Source organism: Xiphophorus couchianus, chromosome 15, assembly GCF_001444195.1.
Source record: "Xiphophorus couchianus chromosome 15, X_couchianus-1.0, whole genome shotgun sequence".
In the NCBI taxonomy this organism is placed as follows: domain Eukaryota; kingdom Metazoa; phylum Chordata; class Actinopteri; order Cyprinodontiformes; family Poeciliidae; genus Xiphophorus; species Xiphophorus couchianus.
The window spans coordinates 15,090,504-15,115,110 of NC_040242.1; the positions used below are offsets into that span (position 1 = coordinate 15,090,504).

Genomic DNA, 24,607 nt, shown 5'->3' on the forward strand with positions numbered 1-24,607 from the left:
CCAACATTTCTTTAATTGGAAAAGTAAGTGTGGCCATTTTTTTCAATTAACTAAGCCCTAGCAGCACTCTAGCTACAAATTTATCCACATTTCTATTATGACATTGAAAAGTTAATAGGTGTTGCATATACATGAGATTTAAATATGTATTATTGTGAGGCAGGCATTCAATAATTAGCACCAGATTCACTAACGTTTTGTTGGCCTTGCTTTGTCTCTTCAAACACTGCTGCTCATTTGTATTCTTTTCTGTTTCTCCCTGTGAGTGTCGACTGAGAGTGACAGAGAGGTAGAGGTTAGGATCGAGCACGGTGCCGTCGATGAGCCCTCTGCCTTCTAGACTCATTTGTGAAAAGGTCTGTAAAGGTGACAAATGACACCGTAAGAGGAGAGCCAGAAAATGGTTGGAGGCGAGAGCGAGGTTTTTATACGCCCAGTGTAGCTCCGTTCTTAAGGAATTCTCTCCACGCTGTTGCCATTATGCCGGAATGCCATCCTCCTGCCTCCAAACAGACCTGTGAGCCACTGAGCTCAGGGATATTCATTTGCAGCCCTAATGTTCTGTGGCAAAAGGAATTGGAGTCATCTCAAAACAAACAAATTGGATCTTACAGCTCTGCTGCATCGCGAGACATGCCTGTAGCTGTGAGAGCGACAAGCACCCCTGAAAAGCAGGGAAGAATAGCGCAGAACTTCACAATATGACAGCCTTCTGCTGATCAAACTGTAAGTGCAAAAAGAGAGGAGTGAAGCTAAGGAAGAAAAGTTATCAATGATTGATGGGCTTCTGATGAGGCCAAGAGTGCAACCGACCAGTGGACCTGAATCTGTTTGTCAGGAATGATTGCTGTTCCACTGAGTTTGAACAAAAAAATACAGATAGGAAAAGAAAAAAAAAATACTCCTGGGAGGCCTGTCTTAAGAACAGTAGGTGGTTTGAGGAAACGTTGAAATGGCGGTATGATCAATGTTTCAGAACGTTCAAGCTATTACACGGCCTGTCAGAGCCACCTCCCATTGTGCTTGCCCTCTTTTTTTCCATCCCTATTGTCCATCCCTTGGTCAAACTCTGTGATGATCCAGACTATTTTGATCCACACTCTTCTGGGGTATTTCTTGACCTTTTCCCCACTTTTTTCTTACGCTCTTCTTTACTCTAAAGTGGGCAGGTCTAAATGTCAAATGCATAAAAGAGGCTAGTATACATCAAAGAAAAGAAATGTCTATACAAAGAATCTTAGAGATTTTACACTTACGGGTCAAAAATAATTAAGAGTAAGAGGTCCGGATGTAGATTGCGGTGCATATTTACTCTGAGGTGCATTTACTTTTATTAAGTTCTCATTTTCTTTTAGAATGTAAAAGAGACAAGCATTAAATGATTGATATGTTGTTGATGTAACAGTAACAAGAAAATTCCTACAAGAGGATGATTCATATATCTGTGACCCAGCTGCACATTTATAGAATGCTCTATTTTTTAGATTAGAATCCAGATTTAGTGCATACTAATTTGCCGCCTGGCATAATATAACATATGGGTGCAATTGCTCTTTGTGTTAATGTGTTAATTAGTTAAGGTGTTAAATCTTACACTGAGATTTTTTTTTCCTGCACAATTCTGTGATATAGCTTCATTTTTCCTAGCAACCCACATGATGTTTTAGAATACAAATACAAAGACACAATGCTGTCTGATTAGGACAGTGCCAGTGTTACTGGCTGTGCCTGCAGCTTTAATGAAGTCCATGGATCCATCTTCTACACCTGCTTAATCCTTACAGGATTCCAAGGGGGTCAAAAGGTGAGAGATGGAATAAACCCATGGACCAGACGGCAGTCTATCACAGAGCAACAAAGACACCCACAGGACAAAAGACACCAAACAGCAAGTTAGAGAGACTAATCCACCTACAATAACAGGCATATTTTTATGCCTGAAACCCAAAGGTTTCTGGCTGCCCAAGGGTTTCTTGGGCAGCCAAAAATCATCTCCAAAATCTCTTGTATTTGCTCTTTGCTTGTTGTCTCATCCAGTTCACACTGTATGCACTCTTCAGATGAAAAGATTTGGACCTCAAAGTTCGACCATGAGATTATTTATTTGCAGCTTGTAAAATCTGATTGAAAATCTTTTTGAAAAGTTGCTATTGACATAAATCAATGGGCCAAACAATGAATGCAGCCTGCTGCCATATAATTCACTAGTTGGCAATAGCAGGCTATATCCAGCTTGTACCACCCCTGATGTGGTGCCAGAAAACAGGGAAAAACTGCACAGTATCTGGAAATGGAGATAAATCTACATGGGGCTGGCTGGGGGGACAAAAACAGGTAAAGCCATGTCCGTGGAGAAGAAGCTTAAGAGAACGCACCTGAAAAGGCTCCAACCAGGATTTACATCTATAACCTTTTTGCTGCAAGGAAAAACCTCAGAATTGACTTAACTTCAAGAGTATCCAAAGACATTCCCAGGATATAGAATCTATCTAGCAAGTTCTGGGTCGGCACTGGCTGGAGTATCCTCACAATGGGACACCTGGAAAACCTTTGAAGGGACGAGAGGTGGAAGCATTTTGACCAGATCTCAGAATCACCTCAGCTGATTACTTTCAACTCAAAGCAGCAGTGATGTGATGATACTATGAGCCAGCCTTCAAGATGGCCGATCTTTGTGTTTATCTGGAGTTCAAACTGAGCATTAAACGGCATTGCTGACCATGTACACCCTTTTTTGACCACTAACAGTAAAAACCATGTCGCAATCCTAAAATCATCTTAAACTGGCAACTTGCACATGACAGAGTACAAGTAATCAAAATAATTTGACTTGCAGCAGATAAATCTGCATCAACTGTGTGAACCTGTCATGTCAATAATGGCGAAACTTTGGAAGAGATGTTTTTGACACCTTGTTGAACCTATGCGATAAAGAATTAGGGCTTTATACTTCTGGCAAAAAAAAAGGGGGGGTCCAACCCAGTACTAGCAAAGTGTTCCCAAGAAACAGAAATTAAACATATTTAATAAGAAATTAGTTTTAGGGTCTTTCACCAAGTAGATTTATTGTCTGATTTCAATAATAATAATAATAGTAATAATAATAATAATAATAATAATAATAATAATAATAATAATAATGTGATTGAAGTCATTGGATTCACACATTTAAACTAATGAAATCACGGGTCACAGAAAAAACACAGAGCTGCCTCCTCACGTCCATCCATTCTCTATATAATTGCCTGTTTAAAAGGTGCCCGCTGTCTGCCCTGAAGCCCTTCCAAGGAGAGATGACAGTCCAGTCCAATCACGACTCTGATCACCTGTCACTTTAATGAACTTAGATTTGCTTGGACTTTTCTACCTTATTTCATCCCAGTCTGCTTGCTTTCCCGCAGCGAGCGGTGGATTGCCTTGATTTCGAGCAGTCAGGGTTTTAGCAGATCTTCAGATTGCAGACGGCTTGCTGATGACCAATAGGTAATAGTAAATTCGGTTATAGTAATTTCTGGCTGTCTGGGGTGGACGTGTTGTGTTGCCTAATCGCCTTGCGCGCACTTCCACTCCTCATCTCTCTATCCGCGTCTCTAAACCTTTACGCACCATCAATCGTGTCTCCCTCTTTTTGTTCCGAGGGTTGTTCTAAGTTTCAGAAGAGACAGATATCCAGTGAGAGGTCGGGTTTATTGTGGGGAGAGAACCTCATCTTTGGTGGAGGAGCTCTTTCTTCCTCCCCCCTTGAAGTCGGAAGAGCGGCTTCGCCCGGAGTGATGGGCTATTTCTTTAAATGAGAAAGTCTGAGAAATGTCTCTTTCTGTGGAGGACAACGCCAGCTCCGCTGCCATAATGCACGGGCAAAAACAAGCGAATGTTTCCATCCTCATGACATCTGGAGCCGCCAGGACCCAAAGGTAGGGATTTTATTCTCTCATCACAGTTTTCAATCTCTTTCGCAATAAACGCGTGTAGAGGCGCGCTTTTATTTGATCGCGAGTGTCTTTATGTGAAGAAAGCGCGCTGCTTTTACGCACAGTTTTGCCTTCTCATGTTCATCCTCAAGTAATTAATTTAATTACGGGGCCATATCTGTCGCATTGCACTGGGTCCCTTGCGATGGAGGAGGATATTGATAAAGAACTCACACAGTCCCCACTTGCGACTGCTGAAGCTAAAATCCTACTCTGTTGTTTTTTCAGCGACTCAACTTCCGTCCTGTATTATCGGGATGTGTCTTTATAAGATCGGGCAGAGATTGGAGTAAAAACATTTGCTTGGACAAACAGTGTTAAAGGATTTATTTTTTCCTTAATGAAGAAATCAAAGGGTGAAAAAGAAACAAAGGACGCTGTGGGGGGTTTTGCGTGAACGAGTACGTTATCTCCTTAAAGTATTTGCATTTTATATGTTTTATACTCTAATTTCAAAAAGTACAACTATTTCGTGGATCCATAGAGTGATATAATTCAAACGTTTATGTTTTAAGCTATTTTAATCATTAGTTTTTTCAGCTACTAAACACACAAAATTATGTTTCTGAGTTTATTAGAATATATAAAAAATATTTTGTTGGAAAGGCTTTATGTTCATATCTACAGTCTTTGATACTGTCCTCAAAGAGGGTACCTAAAATCAATGCTTGGAAAAGCTGGCTGTTCCCAGATTGCTGCGTCAAAGCATATTTGTGGAAAGCTTAGTGGAAGGAAAAAGTATGAAATGTGTGCAGAGGCACTGTTTCAATAGCAACAGGTTTGAATTGGTCAATAATTGGCCAATACGTGCTGACGTGAAGCCAACAGATAAATTGAAGAGGGAGCTGAAGATTAGGGTTATTACAGAGAAAGGTGTCAATTATTTTTAAAAATGCAATTTTTTGCATAAAAAAAATAAAATAATAAATGCAGAAAAAATATGTCTTTTTTAAGATCGATTCCTCGTTTTACTGTATTATCTTTTGAGAGATGCCTGTTTCATTTTCTACAAGAAACAAACTTTTTGTCTGAATGAAAGCAATTCTAAATCTACATCTGACAGATGGTGTGAATAATTTTGGTTTTATGTGAGCACATTAAATGAAAGTTGAGTGGAAGGGAAACAATGCACAAGTAAGAAGGATGGCAACAGACTTGAGAGGATTCTAGTTAGTTCGAGAAACTGACACTCTTGGCATGCACTCTGCACTACACAGGACTAGTTCTCACTATTAATATTTAATCACTGACATTGATGAGATTTATCATTTTTGTCTCCAAATCGGAAACCTGTCCCCTGAGCACCTGCAGTGATTTCTGTCCCCCGAATCTGAGTTTCATGAGTAAACAAGACAATAAGCCCTCAATCTATACCCATTCGTCCATCCAACACTGAAAATAACCTGGTCTAAACGCTGCTCTCATGTCATCTGCCCCAAAAGACTGCGATCAATAGGCAATGAAGACAACTCAGACACATTCTGCCTCACCGACAGCAAACAACAGAGAACAAACTATGCAGAAGTGTGACACCTTTCTCGCTGAATTATTCAAGCACCCATGACAGAGACGGCGGATTTACACATCAAGGAACACCTTGTGTCCTCTCACAGGAGTGTGAACGTCATAAAGCACGGTGGCAAGAGTGCAACTGGGCACAAGGACTCCAGAGAGGGCTCTGGCTGTTCTGTGAAATGTATGAATAGTTTTATGTTCATGAGCTCAGCACACAGTCATGACCTCATCTGTCGCTGTTCGTGCAGAAATAGACATCCGATTAATTTGAAGTGGATTATTTTGTACACAGTCTCCTTTGATGGTAATAGATCGTAAAAGGATCAGTCAGCACGAGTGAAGCCCATTACTCATATAATCATTTTTGTTTGTCCCCAGATCAATCTGTGGGTCTTCCTCTGCTGAGGGAGCACTGATAATGTGCTAATGCTGATGTTTCAGCATTTCAACCTTGTGCATCATTCCAATTTGTGGCCATAAACAAGTGTGTGTCGTCTCCCTTCTTCAATGCCATGTACTGCTTCTAAAATGAAATTACATAGCGATGGAGCCGTTGTTGTGGTTCCCAGCAAGCGGCTCTCCACATGTGGCAGCGAAACTGTGGATGCGACGTACTAGTAAACACATTAGACAGATAAGGCGCATTGGTATTCTGCCGCCTCTCGCTGATGCTTGCCTCAAGGCCTTGTTGATAATACCCGCTTTCCGTTTCGCCAGGGTCAGAGGTTAGAGCTTGATTGGCAGCAGGCTGCGAAAGGGAAGCAGGCTATGCTGACTGGAGTCTAATTGTGCTGCGGCACTCAGATGTTGGCGCTGCCACGGTCTTAATCTTACCCTATTCACACCTTGTTGCTTACAGGCTGTTAGCTAATCTTTGGACCCCATTGCTGGACCCCTCTGGGCGCCTCTCTCTCATGCAGTTGCACTGCAGCACCCAGGCCCTGCGCTAAGGCCATCTTAGTCATGCCGAATTGTTTTCCTTGCAACAACGGCTTCTCTGCCTCATTCGCTTTCAGCCGCGCCTCCCAGCTTTTTATTCCTCGCCGCCTCTGCTGTCTGCCAATATGCCCAAATGCACTGAACCAGAGAATCACATATAATTGTGATCTCCCTCTCGATTCCCCTCCACCCTCTCCCTGCATCTATTTGTTACTCTTTCTTTGCCCAAAAAAAAAAAAATGCACCCAGCCTCACATACAGATGTATAGTCACTTACAGCCGTATGTCAAACAAAACACGCCTGCATATATAAATTTGAATTCTTTAGCTCTATGACTTTCATGCTGTCTGATTCTAAGGTGTCCTACATTTTTCAGCCTGCACTAAAATAGCTTATTTACTCTTTAATTCCCATTTGGAGGAAAAGAAAACGCGCCCACCTTGAACCACCAACACAGCCTCAACAAATTAAGTAGCATGGCAAAACCATAAATATTCCTGTGTGTGTCCCAAAGTAATGACATGAAAGTAGTCTGCTGTCAGCTTAAAGCATTTATTTGGAGTATTAATCTTACAGATATTATAGCAGCAAAGTATTAAGCAGAACACTTTTCCTGTTACTTACATGACAACCGCATCATCTTGCTCTCAAAACCAAGTCAGAGTGGCTTGGCTTATTTGCTTTTAAAGTTTAAGCAGACCCACTAAATCAGGATTGTTTGTTGTCCACTAAGCATGGACTGTTCTGATATTTTGCAGAGAACCCTGATGAAATACTAGGATTTAATGGGATCACATATAAATATTAAATCAAAAGCTTATATTACACAGTTCATTTGGACAATAACACAAATTCTTCATAGTGCTGCTGAAAGGGCACAGCATATTAATTATTGCAGTTGTAATTTTGTGTACGGCATTTATGCAATGTTTTGAGTTATATACATAGACTAATGCAAAAATCTAGCATATGTACACATTAAATTTACTAGTAATTTTAAAAGAACAGTGCATATTGTGCATTGTGGGTGTCTGGGTATTTACTGGCTGGTTAATTATTTGGACAGTCTGCTCAGGTAGCCAACCTGCAGTTGGCTGCTTACCAGACTTGCTGCTTAAAGCTAGTGAAGTGTCTTAATACAGTAAATATGAGAACAATAGTAAATATGATGGTGAAGCTCCTTTGGTTCTCACATTATGATGAAATGGATTTTTCGAGACCGGATATTATGGCATGCAAGGCAAACGTCTTTTGCCAAGTTGCCTGGCAGTGGCAACTTGAAGCCTTGTTTACCAAAACTGAAACTTTAAATACATTATACAATCATTGGAAACATTCTAATGATTTCTTCTGCAAGAGAATAAATTAACTGGGAATAGTCCAGGCAAACACTTTTGGGAATCACTTTCACTGTCTATGTCAGAGTAAAGAAAAAATGCAATGTTTTTTTTTAAACACTGTTCTTAAGAGTATTCTATTTACACCAAACCTTCCCGACCTGGCCGACCACTCACCAAATGCTTCTGAAACATTATGCCTATTTCAGTAACACTTTATTTGACGGGTTGTGAATATCAAAGTTGACATTATTCGTTATGACAACTTGACATTAATCAAGAAATCGTGATCTGACATAAATTTGTTATAAAAGTATTACTGATTAAACTTTAAAAATTATGTAGCTTTATGTTATTAAAGCTAAAGTTGCTCTATTCTAATAGGGATGTGATTTACAGCTGCTAAAATGCACTTTAACTGAAGTATCTAGCAAACACAAGGTAAAAATAATGCAATATTAACAAAAAAAACTAAATCTGTCAGCAGTGGCCTACAGTGTCAATAACTTATATGTCAGGATCCATACGCCACAACATGGTCTATGTCTAGGCCAAGAAGACCTGTTTACATACATAAATATAGCATCAAGAGCAGAAAGTAATGTAAACACCTGCTCATCTGCTGCACAATGTGCTATTAATCTCATTCTTAAAATTTAAGATTCACTTGCACATATGAGCCCTGTAGCCATGCATGGTCTAATCAAAATCATTTTCTCAGCACATTGAGGCACAGGAAGACCAGCAGGGAGGAACACTGAAAACATTGTTAGCTGTCCAGTGCTTCTAGAGTTTTAGGATGTCTGGGAGTCTGGGGATGTTGATTTATTAATGTGTTTTCAGAAAAGAGAAAAGGGGGTTGGGGGGAATCCACCTTGGAAGAAAAGTGGGGAAGCAAGGAGAGGAATTTGTAGCATATAACAAGTCATTAAAGCAAAGAATGCAAGGAGGTCACAAACCTCAATGTTTTTAATTGGAACTTAATATGATAGATCAACACAATGCATTGTGTAATTGCTATAAAATGAATAGGATAGAAAGTTGTTTTTTTCTACAAATGATTATCTAAAACATGGAGTGTGCATTTGTACTGAAACCCCATGAGTCAACACCTTTAGAACTGTATCTGCATGGCTGTCTGTCCAGGGTGTATTCTGTCTTCTGCCCAATGATCAGTGGAGATAAGAATGAGCCACCCTGTGACCCTGCATGGATAAGTGGGTGTAGACAATGGATGGATGTTACTGCTCAAGAAAAATAATAGATAGAGTAAATAGTTTTGGTGAGATGTGAAGCATCCAGTGTGTGGCTGGCAGTGAAGAGGTATAGGACACACTCTTTTTGTGCCAGAGGTCCAAACTATAAGTGTGGACCTCTGTGTAATGCTATAAGAACAACTTGGTGGTCCAATAACTACCAGTGTCTCTGTCCCAATATTTATAATATGTATATGTTTTCTATTTAAGGCTTAGGATTATTGGGTGGGTATTTTTATGTGTGATGTGTTTAAGTATATTTTTTTTCTATGATGAATGACAGAGAAAGTGGTAATGCTCATGAATTGCAAAATGTATATACATATTGAACTTGAATGCAGCAGACATAATTAATTGATTAGAAAACTTCATCAAAGAACAGTTCATACGAACAGAGTTTCAATATCAGTTCGAAGTTGTGCAGAGATGGGACACATTTGCATAATCATTTTTGCAATTCATGTATGGAAAACATATTGAAATGCAGTGGCAGAGATGAAAGATTTGGTGCTGATTTAAAGAGACTATGAAAAATAGAAAAAAATTTTATTTACTATAAATAACCTACAAATCAACAATCATGCTTAAGATAATAAGTACACAAGGTGTTAATCACTGAGCCCTCCATTGTATTTATCCCATCAACTGAAGGCGATTTCCTGTTGTTCCTAATCTTGTTCTTTTCTGCATTACCTTAAAGCATTTGGTAATTCAGCCATATATGACTGTGATCAGGAATCATGGGAAATAATCTACATCTGGAAATATCATGCAACCTAGAAATTATTCAGAGGAAGGTCAAGGGGTGAGAAGAAAACCTGGGATGGTGGGAAAACAAGTAGGGTGACCAAAAATATACATTTGAGCCTGGATGCTTTTTGGATGCAGGTGCATAGTGCTACAGATGGAAGATGGCTAATGAGCACTTCTGCACTAATCCAGCACATTCTTTTTTCTTTCCTGTGCTCTGAAAAACATGTTGACTGGCATAAGGCTTACACTTTCGCATGACATTAAAAGTTTATTTTTAGGGTTGTTCACATATACTGTATATTCAAGGGGAACCGCTGCAATATTTTCTCCAAATAGCTATCGCAATTATATTTTGATAACATTGTCACTGAGAAATATATTAAAAAGCTGTATTAAATTTTAAATTGAGTGCCAGATATTTAATGACAAAATTAATAAACAATGAAAATGAGTACCTTTGCCAATCTCTAACTTATTAAAGACCAATTATAAACTTCAGTTCTAAAGATGTCATACTTGTTTAAGCAGAACTATCAGACACTGATTAGTAGGAATGGGAACAATAGCTTCCCTGTGAGCAAAAGATATGTAGGAGGCATCCACTGACACATCAGACGGTGATACTGATTACACTTTTGACAATAATCTGATGTGCTCACAAAACCTACATACACAGTGGAAAATAGCGATATAAAACCCTTTCTCAATTATTTGAGATTCTTCCCTTTTCTTTGATACACTTACATAAAATTGAGCTTGCCTTAAGAAGACACCTAGTGTGTTATTAGAGCACACCTTTGTGTATTTCAACCTCAGTATAAAAACAATTGTTCTAAGAACAAACATCATGAAGGCTAAGGAATAGCCAGCTATTTACCAGACAAGTCCGGTAAATAGTTGTGGAGAAGTTTAAAGCTCTCCAAGGCACACATTTCCCTGTGGCAACATCATGATGCCCTTCTTTGCATCATAGTTCATAGAAAGATAAGTAGAGATGAAATACAAAGCAGTCCTAAAAGAAAACTGTTAGTGGAGGTAAAGGCCTTGAGATCAACCTTCAAGCAGAATGGCAACCATAAACAGACCATGCTTTTAGATCAAAGCATAGTCATGTGTTACACCGACCCAGGCAAAGCCAGAGCTAAATCCAATTTTGACTTGTAGCAAGATCTGAAAATTGATGTTCTCAGACGTGTCATTCTGTCTGGCTGTGCCTGAGCCATTTCGGCAAAAGTGTTAGTTTCTTAATGTGCAAAGCCTGCAGACAAACACCCCAAAAGACTAGTAGATGTACGAAGGCACTTGATGGCAGTGGATTATATTTATACTCATTAAAGCAAAAGGAGGTAAGTACAACATATAGACCACACCCTTTCATTTGTAAAAGAAAACAAAACAGAAACAATCATTTTCACTTTCAACTACGCCTATCACATTAAATCCAAATGAAACACACCAGCATTTGTGGCTGTAATGGAATAAAATATGGAAATGCTCACTGGATATGAAGACCTTTACAATTCGCCGCATATTACTGCAGTTTCTGCTCTTTTGTATGTGAATGTTTTCTAATGTGACTTGAGCGAGGATGCAAATTAGGCCTAATGGATTCATCTGCACCATCCAGTTCTCGACACCCAGAAGGCTGTAAAAGTTGTTGCTGCTGAGAGAGCCCCGGCTCTTAACTTTGATCTGATGTGAGCATGTGTTGGAGTAAATGTTACCTGCCAGTAGATGTCAAATAAAATTCTGCTGAAGGTAAAAGCTCTCATCTCTGTCTGTGTTTGTTGCCTCTACAGATCTCAGAGTGCTTAATGCCATTAATGTCTATTGGCATTAACACCCACCACTAAGGAGCCTGTTCCTCCCACAACTCTTCCGTCTCTTCCGGCTGCTGAGAAGGTTCGTTCTCTCGCATTTTGATCCCAGTTCCAATGGAGAACCTCAGCGAACTGCAGAACCCGTTGTTGGACAAAAACAGTAAGCACATGGTCAATGGTTACGGAGGAGAATTCCCCAATAACCAATACCAAGAAAACATTATTAACTACTTTGCTGGAGGAGGAGGAGGAGGTCCAGGTGGAGGAGAGGGTGGTGAAGGAGGAGGAAAGGTAAATAATGGGAATGTAGTCAGTGGAGGAAGTTACAGCACCAATGGGAAGGTGAAGTCGCAGCAGTTTCTGGACGCCACCTCTCTGCATCTGGCGGTGGAGGCTTTCTACAGGCCTAACTTCATCCTGTACAAGGAGGACAGCGGAAGCATCAAGGCTAAGGAATACAAAAGTGAGTGCTGTGAGACCACCTTTACCGAGAAGAAGGCAAAGGAGGTGTCCAACACAGCGGGAGGGGACACGCCCGGCGCAGAGGACCCTCAGTCCAAGCTGCTTGAAGATGGTGAACATGTCAAGATTCAAACCGTTTCTTACGAGGTGGAGGAGGAGGAATATGTGGAGTATGAGGTAAGAGCAGATCGAAGATGGCATGATTTCATCAAAAATATTCAAACGCACTCCTAGAATTGCTGTAATGGGTCCGCTTATCCGCATCTAAAAGAAACTATGCATATAAAGCAATGAATTCATTTTGTTCCTTGCTCCTGTCCTATCATATCCGACGTTTCCATATATGCTGCTGATTTGAGAAATGCATTTTACCGGGGTCTAAAAGTGAAGAACTGAAGGAAAGTTTGAGGAAAATCCTGCAAGCTGATATTTGGATCTGCTGAATCTGACCTACTCTGACGTACTTTCTGATTAATTCATCTAATCAATATTTAACCTCTTGGGGGCACATATAGGTTATGTTCACGCTTAAACCAACAGTGGCTCAAATCCAACTATTTTGCTCAAGTGATCTATTGCTTATCCTGAACCGTGCAATCAGATTTATTTTTCAAATTAGACCACTGGCCACTATGATGAGTGGCTGCAGATGGTTCTGATGTGTTCTGAAGCTCACTCAGTCTAGATGTTCACATTTTACATCACTGAAATATGACGCTACATGAAATGCAGACAAGGATAGAATAAGAGTGGCAGACTAGGTGATAGTCATCGTTTTGTTGGTTCAGATCAGATTTATCTTATGTTTGATACACACACACCAGTTTATGTTGCATCCATATTTATTTCCGAATAATCCAACATGCTATGTGTGATGAAACATATCCATAAACTGTTCATATCTAAGGAGCATTGACTTTGCTGAATTGCTTCAAAGTCATCCTCAGTGATTTTTTTACAGAGCATTGCTTTTAAAGTTTGTTTTTTTATCAGTGAGTATTGTTTCTATCCATTTTTGGGTCCAATCATTTTCAGTTCAGGATCATTTTCAGTTAAATCTAATCTTATTTGTTAAGCCACTGAACTTTGACCCACAAATTCAAGCCACACACCCATAAACGGACTCCTAAGTGTCCTTAAACGTGTGTTGTTTTTGTATATAACAACTTATATATATAAATATATATATAACACCAGTTTTAAACAGGATCTATGGTCACTTTCTTTTGCCGAGTCAAAGTTTGTTTCAGTCTCTTGTTGACTCCTTGAAAATATCGTAGACAATAAAGATACTCACTCACTGAAATGGCATTTTAGCTTTTTCTAATAAATTGTTAGCTAAAAGCTTGACATAAAGCAGATCAACAGAAGTGTGTTACATCTTTCAGACTTTGAGTGGCAGTCTTTTTATTTTGTCCTGCACTTACAGAGTCCTTTTTAAGCATTCACCACACAGCATCCAGCCATGGTCAGGTACATGTCAGGACAGAAAATTAGAGAAAACGCTTGTATTTCTGTGGCACACATACTTTTATATTCAGGTCTTTTGTAAGACTGACATTTTACCGAGAATAAATCTCTTTTGATGCACTGACCTTGCAGTCAGTTCCCTATATTGGTAACTCAATCGCTAGATATTATGAAATCACAGGTCTTCCTAGAACAGAAATATTGGGTACTTGCCACAAAATTAGCTGCAGCATTTTCACTCTCAGCCAGCACAACCAATTGCAAAAAGTGTTCAAATGGATTTAACAAACCAGACAAGCAGAATAGGGAGCTAGGAGCTAATCGGTGTCCTGTACTGGGCTCTGCACACAGGTGGCTACTGGAATCCACCTGGATAATTGTGGCAAACATCAGACATATTTACCACAAAATAGCCACTGGGAAAAGAAAGTACTCTTCAACTGCTTTGATGTATAGACGCAAAAGAGGAAATAATTTCTTGATTTTGGAATTTCCTCCATTTCTCCATTTTCTTTGAAACTTGTGGATTTAGATGCAAACATCATCCCATAAGACATGTTTGATCTGTGGAATCTCATTGACATTCAGCTGCTAAAAACCAACATCGTTTTATTGCTGTTATTCTTTTCACACACATTGTCTTTGAGGCACATCAGCAAATCACTTTGAGATGTAAAGAGTGAAGTAAACATTGGGAGTCATTATGTAGAGGCCCAGTAGGAAACAAATGACACTTCCAAGGTGTTTCTAACTCTCCTACTCACAGTCTGACAACATCAAAGATCTGAGACTAGAAAGGCTGTCTGCTGAGATGCATTGTGGTTGAGATTTAGCACTCGGGGACAAAAATACTTTCACTATGAATATATATTCTTAACGTCATATTTGCAGACAGTTTGCTCCCAGGAATTCATTTGCCATTTCATTATTTCCCTTGATTATTATTATTTTTTTATTATTTAGTTCTTTGCTGATTTTTCTGAGGGCATTGTGCAAGAAACATTGTTCTGCCTGGTGAATGGCCATGTTATCAGTTTGATTAAATCAGCATTGTAGACATTTTGTCTTCCCCTAATGGCAATTGGAGTAAATTTAATGTTTGTCCTTGTAGAGAAAGGCTTTCTTTTTAGGATACTAATATAGGTGAATGAACACCTTTCTCTTTTTGCCTGGTGTCTCAGGAAATGTTTTGCTGTAACGAAGAGCTCTATGTTTTAAATATTTTTGCTTTACTCATCATGTAAATGATGTGAGTGTGTCCAAGATACTTAATGGGCCTAACATTGAAATTATTGGCCTATCATTACACATAATTGCCGCATATGAACTACATGCAGTTGAAACCTGATATATACATACACTAAATAAAAAAAATATTTTAGATATAGAAAGATTGTGCACACGGCTTTAAGGGTGCATGACTGTTGTTTAGCCATGCAGAGAGCCATGTGCATTATGGCTAAACTTAAACTGGGTCATCAACAGGTCAATGGTTTCAAACACAGCAGCTATGACTGGAAAAACAAAAGGCATTCACACAAAGTCAAACTTCAGACTTCAACATTATTGAAATTCTGTGCAGTGACCTGTACAGAATCAAATGCCTGCAAACTCAATTAATCATGAGCTATGCTTGGTCACTGACACACAGCTTTTTCATTTTGTCCATATGCACAATACACAAAACCCTAGAACTGAAAGAGGGTGCTGTTAAGAGTTGCACTATAAACTAACATTGGGGACACACCACTTTAAGACTAGAAATCTGGCTTGAAGTGCTGCAGGGCTGTCTTGCTTTGTTTTATCTGTAACTAACAGCTGTTGTTTTCAGTTTATCACGAAAAAATAAATAGCTAAAAGAATTAACTGGACAAAGGCTGTAATGGAATTAAGTCTTCTTCGGTTTTACTGTCAAGAGACTAAAGTAACTGAAATGAAAGTGCCTAAGTAAATTACGTAAAGGCCCGAGGGAGAATCAGTAAAGGGGAAAAGGAATATTGTTTTAATATTATGTCATGATAAACTTCTGTTGATGTGTTGGAATTCACTATTTCCAAGCTTCACAATACATTTCTATTCAAACATTTCATCATGACCTCTTGCTGAGATAGTAAAAGAAGTCTGAACTGCAGGAAATAATGTACAAAAGTTTATAAATGATTAATAAATTAAAAATATATGCACATATACTATGCATTTGTATTTGTACTGAAATTAGCATGTTAATGTTTAAGCCTTAAGATGTCAAACTTTTGTAAAACAAATTTGAAAATCTTATTTTATTTATTGGCTTTTTGAAGAATATAACTCAGTTTTGTTTATAGGTGAATTTTCTGTCTCCAGATTTTGTTTGGATGTTTTTCTAATTTCAATTTTTTTCATTTAATGTGAATACTTGTCAGCTAATCTTTACAGATTGATTTATTTTAATAGCCCTGTGATTCGGTTGAATACTTGATAACAGGAATGCTTGGAGACATTCCTGAAATTCTTCAGAGCAAAACATTTTAAGATGTATGGTCTCCTTGAAGAGCATTACCAGTACAATTTTTTTTTTCTTCAGAATTCAGCAAACCTTAGGCTTCAAGGTCTCCATGCCAGACTACCAAGGTAATATTACCTGCTGCTTTTCATCAGCCTGTACTTTAACACATGTACAGTAAGCACAGGAGGTCAGCCAAATGAACCACCATCTGTCTCCATCACGCTGTAGCCTCAGTGTGCATTGGCAGGTGAGAGCATGAGGACATTTGGCCAACTATGGATGAAAAACAAAAAAAAAAAAACGCTTCTCTGAAGCAAGGAGGTGGCATTTACTTGGTTAGATTCCTTATAGGATTGTTATTTCTGTGGGTCAATGAAAGGAGATCACACACAGGATGTGTACTGCCAGAACATGCTGCAGTGAATTGTGAAATGTTGTCAGTGTTGCAGTGTCATTGTTGCACAGTGGGTAAATAACCGCTTTAGTACATTAGCCATGTTAGAGCATGCTGAGAAATACGCTGGAAGCAGCACCTTAAAAAGCATGCTGAAATACATAAAGCAGTAACTAACCTTTTAATAGCACTGGGATACTTTTTATATTTAGTATATGTATAAGTTCTTTAAATATACAGTTATGGATAAGCAACAAGAACAACATTTGTCTTTTCATAGAAAAATCCCTCTACAATCAATTAATATACTGTAGTTATTTTTGTCTTTAGAGTGAATGAAACATTCCACAAGAATATTTTTGCTAAGTGCTCGCTTAAATAAAGATTTTGCTAAACAATATATAGTTGTTTTTAGGACTGTGTAATGTTTCTGCTTAATTGCAGCCAACAAAAATCAGCTGAAGAAACAAAAACCAATGGACCAAGAATAAGGCTCTGGGGGAGAAATGCCTATATTTATATATTTAGGGAACACAGCTCGCACTGTCTCCCCATTCCATATAAAAACAACTGTTGTGCACATTGCTTTCCTGAAAAAATGCACTTTGCATCATGAATCTTACATTAGAAATGGATAACAGGCAGGTTAATGGATGCTGTTTACCTGGCAAGTACTTAGCACAACAATACAGTGTGGGCAAGAAGGAGAGCATGCAGGTACGACTTGTGTTGTGTATTCATTTGTGCAAAGCTCTAACGGGAATGAGCTGCTTTTTATGCGGATGATGTGCTGAAAATTACTAAATATTGTACTTTGAGTAAATCACCTTCATGGAAACGGCATTCCCTCGCTCGCGGTGGAATATTATGAATGTGCAAAGAAGCCAAAATGGTTCAAGAACATGCAAACAGCCGGAGTTTGAGTTTGACAGTGATAAAAAGATATGTGTGTGTTCATGCGTGTTTGTGTGTATGTTTCCATTAAGTTGTGCCCGGTTGTGAAAGCTGCTAGATCTAGATTCGAAATGTTTTGCATATTGCCGGCTCTACTATTCCCATGACTCGGGAAGCCATGTTCGTGGAAAAGCTGTGCACAGATCTGCAACAAAAGCTGTTTCTTCATTGAAACAGTTTTTGTTGCGCGATTGGGTGCATTTTTCCTTGAAAAGTCAGCGATAAACTATGTTTTCAAGTCTCATCTGGTGAAATGCGCAGCCTTTTGTCCACAGTTGGGGAAAAAAAAAATATAAGAGAGCAGCAGATGGTGTTGGTGTCCACACTAAGACATCTGCTGGCTATATAAAGAACGCAGTCTAGCCATCATCCCATCATTCCTGTCCTTATTTGCCTCAGCTCAAGAAGCAAAGTGGTGTGAAAAAGGTCTCACTTCCAGGTCAGTCAACCAGGTTCCATCCCAAAGCCACTTTCACATCACTAACTGACAATATATCATGAATACATCAGCCGGCCATTTCACTTAAGCATGTAATTGAAAAAAGTTTGATATTTTACAAGTAATATTCATATATTACTTAAGGATATTCAATATTCATAAGGAAGATTGAAAACATTATACTTGCTCATAGTTTATTGTTGTAACATGATTAAGCCATGATCATATTTGTTTTTGGTGTCTGCAGTTGTGAATAATGATAGATTCAAGTAATATCGTCTTCTATTAATGTAGTTTTCAAATTACATCATAAACAAGTTTAAACAAGTTTATACTGTTTTCTTTTTTTTTACTGAGTGAGTTTTGTTGTTTCAGATCAGTTTGGTTGTATTTCAGTTTGTGAAATTCTTTTGGCTTCTGAAAATGCTGAGACAGTGTAAGAAAGGCAAGACAAATCTCCAGATGGCAGTTTTATTGACCGCTATAGCTTAAGGGTGGGTACATGAAGGTCTAGTCTGTCAGAAATTTGAGTGAGAAAAGCGAATGAAAGGTGACTTGGGCAGTTTGTCTGAAGATTGCTTTAGTGGAAGAAATAGTCTTAGAAATGTGCATCTTTCCAGAAAAGTGGCCTAAAGCTCTTAAGTTTTGTATCTTATATTAGATAAGGACTGTTGTAGCAATACTGCATATGTACTAATACCAGTAAAAACCAAGCAAAGAAAACACAATTTCATATTCAGGAAAAGTTTTAGCCTGAAAGAAAGAGGGAAGTAAGGTTTTCCTACAATATGAAATTTGTCTTTAAAAATCTTTCAGCAAAAATCCAGATTAATATTCCCAGAAGCTGAGGTTAGTAGCTAATCTGTTGGGTCTCTAAGACCAAATCAGACTTCTGCACAATAAAACAACTCAGTTCTCAAGTAAATTATGACTGTTTACGCAAACACCAATTAATGAACCATAATTAGTTCTCATGTCTTTTTTGGCTTTTACTTCTGCAAAAGTTGTTGGTTATGTACACAGAAAATTAAGGTAGTAGATGATTCATGTATAACTACAGGTTCTGAGAATATTTCATTTCAGGTCAGACTAACTACCTGATATAATAGTGAACTGGTATAAAAACCAAAAGTACCGTATTTTCCGCACTATAAGGCGCACCACATTATAAGGCGCACCTTCAATGAATGGCCTGTTTCAAAACTTTTTTCATATATAAGGCGCACCGCATTATAATGCGCATAGAATAGACGCTACAGTAGAGGCTGGGGTTACGTTATGCATCCATTAGATGGAACTGCGCTAAAGGGAATGTCAACAAAATAGTCAGATAGGTCAGTCAAACTTTATTAATATATTACAAACCAGCGTTCTGAAAACTCCATTCATTCCCAAAATGAACAAACAGTTGTTTTATTATTTTCCCCGAGGTAAAGTAAGTGACGCGGTATTTTTGTGACACAGTTTATCTTTTAACAACAGCAAGGTATAACATATAGTGGAGGGGAACTTTTCCTCGATTCAATAAACACTTAAAAAACAGTCTGATACTGTTACGGTAAATCAAACGTTAGTGCAATCACAATATATATCCACTTCCGCACCATTGATTCGTTCATGTTAAATTCTCTGGCTGCTGCTCTGTTCCCGTGTTCTACTGTGTGACTGATCACCTTGAGCTTAAAGTCTGCGTCGTAAGTGTGTCTCTTAATAGGAGCCATTTTGGGGTCTTTACACAAAACCCAGCGTGCACCACGCGCTTCTTCTTCTATGGAGGGAAATGAAGTCGGCGGCTGCTTACCGTAGTTACGAGACCTGTTGTGGCTCAATATTGGTCCAATTAAGGCGCACCGGATTATATGGCGCACTGTCGGCGTTTGAGAATTTTGAAGGTTTTTTGGTGCACCTTATAGTGCGGAAAATACGGTAATAGCCCTTTTTATTGACAGAAACCCATTTTTGATTTTTGTGTAATTTTTTCATTATTTTCAATCTCAATCTGTCAGCTGAAATTGAGTCACACGTTGTTTGTGGTGCCAAACACGAATAGACGTAGTCTTGGCGGCTAACCACATCTCATCATATCTCCCATGTAAAACATGAACTAATGATAGGAACAGACTGATATTACTCTGATGTTAATGAGTACATATCAAGCTGCGTTCACACTGCAGCCTGAAGTGACTCAATTCTGATTTCTTTTTTTTTTTTACGTAATTCGACCTGTTTTTGATCTTTTCATGACAGTCTGAACACTGAGCACTTCTTCTTTTTATGGCGGTTGAGAGAACACTGAGACAGCTGACGCTACTGCGCCCTCTACTGCGCATGTGGGACACTTTTAGGTCGTTTGCCTGTTCAGACTGCAGAACACGATTTCAGGAGTCACAGAGGCTGAAAACTTCTGTAACTCCTGACCTCACAGAGGCTGAAAACTTCCGACATCAGGACTCACAGAGGCTGAAAACTTCTGTGACTCCTGACATCACAGAGGCTGAAAACTTCTGTGACGTCAGGAATCACACAGGCTGAAAACTTCCGACATCAGGAGTCACAGAGGCTGAAAACTTCTGTAACTCCTGACGTCACAGAGACTGAAAACTTCTGTGACTCCTGAAGTCACAGAGGCTGAAAACTTCTGTGACTCCTGAAGTCACAGAGGCTGAAAACTTCTGTGACGTCAGGAGTCACAGAGGTTGAAAACGTCCGACGTCAGGAGTCACAGCGGCTGAAAACGTCCGACATCAGGAGTCACAGAGGCTGAAAACTTTTGTGACTCCTGGCGTCACAGAGACTGAACACTTCTGTGACTCCTGGCGTCACAGAGGCTGAAAACTTCCGACATCAGGAGTCAAAGAGGCTGAAATCTTCCGACGTCAGGAGTCACAGAGGCTGAAAACTTCTGTGACGTCAGGAGTCACAGCGGCTGAAAATGTCTGACATCAGGAGTCACAGAGGCTGAAAACTTCTGTAACTCCTGACGTCACAGAGGCGGAAAACGTCCGACATCAGGAGTCACAGAGGCTGAAAACTTCTGTGAGGTCAGGAATCACACAGGCTGAAATCTTCCGACGTCAGGAGTCACAGAGGCTGAACACTTCTGTGACTCCTGGCGTCACAGAGGCTGAAACCTTCTGTAACTCCTGACGTCACAGAGACTGAAAACCTCCGACATCAGGAGTCACAGAGGCTGAAAACATCCGACGTCAGGACTCACAGAGGCTGAAAACTTCCGACATCAGGAGTCACAGAGGCTGAAAACTTCTGTAACTCCTGACATCACAGAGACTGAAAATTTCTGTAACTCCTGACGTCACAGAGGTTGAAAACTTCCGACATCAGGAGTCACAGAGGCTGAAAACTTCTGTAACTCCTGACCTCACAGAGGCTGAAAACTTCCGACATCAGGACTCACAGAGGCTGAAAACTTCTGTGACTCCTGACATCACAGAGGCTGAAAACTTCTGTGACGTCAGGAATCACACAGGCTGAAAACTTCCGACATCAGGAGTCACAGAGGCTGAAAACTTCTGTAACTCCTGACGTCACAGAGACTGAAAACTTCTGTGACTCCTGAAGTCACAGAGGCTGAAAACTTCTGTGACTCCTGAAGTCACAGAGGCTGAAAACTTCTGTGACGTCAGGAGTCACAGAGGTTGAAAACGTCCGACGTCAGGAGTCACAGCGGCTGAAAACGTCCGACATCAGGAGTCACAGAGGCTGAAAACTTTTGTGACTCCTGGCGTCACAGAGACTGAACACTTCTGTGACTCCTGGCGTCACAGAGGCTGAAAACTTCCGACATCAGGAGTCAAAGAGGCTGAAAACTTCCGACGTCAGGAGTCACAGAGGCTGAAAACTTCTGTGACGTCAGGAGTCACAGCGGCTGAAAATGTCTGACATCAGGAGTCACAGAGGCTGAAAACTTCTGTAACTCCTGACGTCACAGAAGCGGAAAACGTCCGACATCAGGAGTCACAGAGGCTGAAAACTTCTGTGAGGTCAGGAATCACACAGGCTGAAATCTTCCGACGTCAGGAGTCACAGAGGCTGAACACTTCTGTGACTCCTGGCGTCACAGAGGCTGAAACCTTCTGTAACTCCTGACGTCACAGAGACTGAAAACCTCCGACATCAGGAGTCACAGAGGCTGAAAACATCCGACGTCAGGACTCACAGAGGCTGAAAACTTCCGACATCAGGAGTCACAGAGGCTGAAAACTTCTGTAACTCCTGACATCACAGAGACTGAAAATTTCTGTAACTCCTGACGTCACAGAGGTTGAAAACTTCCGACATCAGGAGTCACAGAGGCTGAAAACTTCTCTAACTCCTGACGTCACAGAGACTGAAAACTTCGATGACTCCTGACGTCACAAAGGCTGAAGACTTCCGACGTCAGGAGTCACAGAGGCTGAAAACGTCCGACATCAGGAGTCACAGAGGCTGAAAACTTCTGTAAATCCTGACGTCACAGAGACTGAAAACTTCGATGACTCCTGACGTTACAGAGGCTGAAAACTTCGGTGACTCCTGGCATCACAGAGGCTGAAAACTTCTGTGACGTCAGGAATCACACAGGCTGAAATCTTCCGACGTCAGGATTCACAGAGGCTGAAAACTTCTGTGACGTTAGGAGTCACAGAGGCTGAACACTTCTGTGACTCCTGGCGTCACATAGGCTGAAACCTTCTGTAACTCCTGACGTCACAGAGGCTGAAAACTTCTGTGACTCCTGACGTCACAGAGGCTGAAAACTTCCGACATCAGGAGTCACAAAGGCTGAAAACTACTGTGACTCCTGACGTCACAGAGGCTGAAATCTTCCGACATCAGGAGTCACAAAGGCTGAAAACTTCTGTGACTCCTGACATCACACAGGCTGAAAACGTCTGTGACATCAGGATTCACACAGGCTGAAATCTTTTGTGTCTCCTGGCGTCACAGAGGCTGAACACTTCTGTGACTCCTGACGTCACAGAGGCTGAAACCTTCCGACATCAGGAGTCACAGAGGCTGAAAACGTCCGACATCAGGAGTCACAGAGGCTGAAAACTTCTGTGACTCCTGACATCACAGAGGCTGAAAACTTCCGACATCAGGAGTCACAAAGGCTGAAAACTTCTGTGACTCCTGACATCACACAGGCTGAAAACGTCTGTGACATCAGGATTCACACAGGCTGAAATCTTCCGACGTCAGGAGTCACAGAGGCTGAAAACGTCCGACATCAGGAGTCACAAAGGCTGAAAACTTCTGTAACTCCTGACATCACAGAGACTGAAAATTTCTGTAACTCCTGACGTCACAGAGGCTGAAAACTTCCGACATCAGGAGTCACAGAGGCTGAACACTTCTGTTACTCCTGACATCACAGAGGCTGAAAACTTCTGTGACATCAGGAATCACACAGGCTGAAATCTTCCGACCTCAGGAGTCACAGAGGCTGAAAACTTCTGTGACGTCAGGAGTCACAGAGGCTGAAAACTTCTGTGACGTCAGGAGTCACAGAGGCTGAAAACTTTTGTGTCTCCTGGCGTCACAGAGGCTGAACACTTCTGTGACTCCTGACGTCACAGAGGCTGAAAACGTCTGACATCAGGAGTCACAGAGGCTGAAAACGTCCGACATCAGGAGTCAAAGAGGCTGAAAACTTCTGTAAATCCTGACGTCACAGAGACTGAAAACTTCGGTGACTCCTGACGTCACAGAGGCAGAAAACTTCTGTGACGTCAGGATTCACAGAGGCTGAACACTTCTGTGACGTTAGGAGTCACAGAGGCTGAACACTTCTGTGACTCCTGACGTCACAGAGACTGAAAACTTCTGTGACTCCTGACGTCACAGAGGCTGAAAACGTCCGACATCAGGAGTCACAAAGGCTGAAAACTTCTGTGACTCCTGACATCACACAGGCTGAAAACTTCTGTGACTCCTGACATCACAAAGGCTGAAAATTTCTGTGACATCAGGATTCACACAGGCTGAAATCTTCCGACGTCAGGAGTCACAGATGCTGAAAACGTCTGTGACGTCAGGAGTCACAGAGGCTGAAAACTTTTGTGACTCCTGACGTCACAGAGGCTGAAAACTTCCAACCTCAGGAGTCACAGAGGCTGAAAACTTCTGTAACTCCTGACGTCACAGAGACTGAAAACTTCTGTGACTCCTGAAGTCACAGAGGCTGAAAACGTCTGACGTCAGGAGTCACAGAGGCTGAAAACTTCTGTGACGTCAGGAGTCACAGAGGTTGAAAACGTCCGACATCAGGAGTCACAGAGGCTGAAAACTTTTGTAACTCCTGACGTCACAGAGGTTGAAAACGTCCGACCTCAGGAGTCACAAAGGCTGAAAACTTCTGTGACTCCTGAAGTCACAGAGGCTGAAAACTTCTGTGACTCCTGACGTCACAGAGGCTGAAATCTTCCGACGTCAGGAATCACAGTGGCTGAAAACTTCTGACGTCAGGAGTCACAGAGGTTGAAAACTTCTGTGACGTCAGGAGTCACAGAGGCTGAAAACTTCTGTGACTCCTGACGTCACAGAGACTGAAGACTTCCGACATCAGGAGTCACAGAGGCTGAAAACTTCTGTGACGTCAGGAGTCACAGAGGTTGAAAACGTCCGACATCAGGAGTCACAGAGGCTGAAAACTTTTGTAACTCCTGACGTCACAGAGACTGAAAACTTCTGTGACTCCTGACGTCACAGAGGCTGAAAACTTCCAACCTCAGGAGTCACAGAGGCTGAAAACTTCTGTGACTCCTGAAGTCACAGAGACTGAAAACTTCTGTGACTCCTGACGTCACAG

General features: G+C 40.6%; 1 protein-coding gene across 3 annotated transcripts in view; it reads left to right on the forward strand.

The window, feature by feature from the left end:
* The first annotated feature begins 259 nt into the window (after positions 1–259).
* The window catches only part of syndig1l (synapse differentiation inducing 1-like), a 46,797-nt gene continuing 22,449 nt past the window's right edge, over positions 260–24,607 (forward strand). The window contains exons 1-2 of one of the 3 annotated variants that reach the window (XM_028041096.1): positions 260–356; positions 11,572–12,231. In XM_028041096.1, coding sequence (XP_027896897.1) covers positions 11,707–12,231 — 525 coding nt within the window. In that variant the 5' untranslated portion in view covers positions 260–356; positions 11,572–11,706. Of the gene's footprint in view, positions 357–3,284; positions 3,915–11,571; positions 12,232–24,607 lie in introns of those variants that run through there. The other 2 variants (XM_028041095.1, XM_028041097.1) reach the window with 2 other exon arrangements.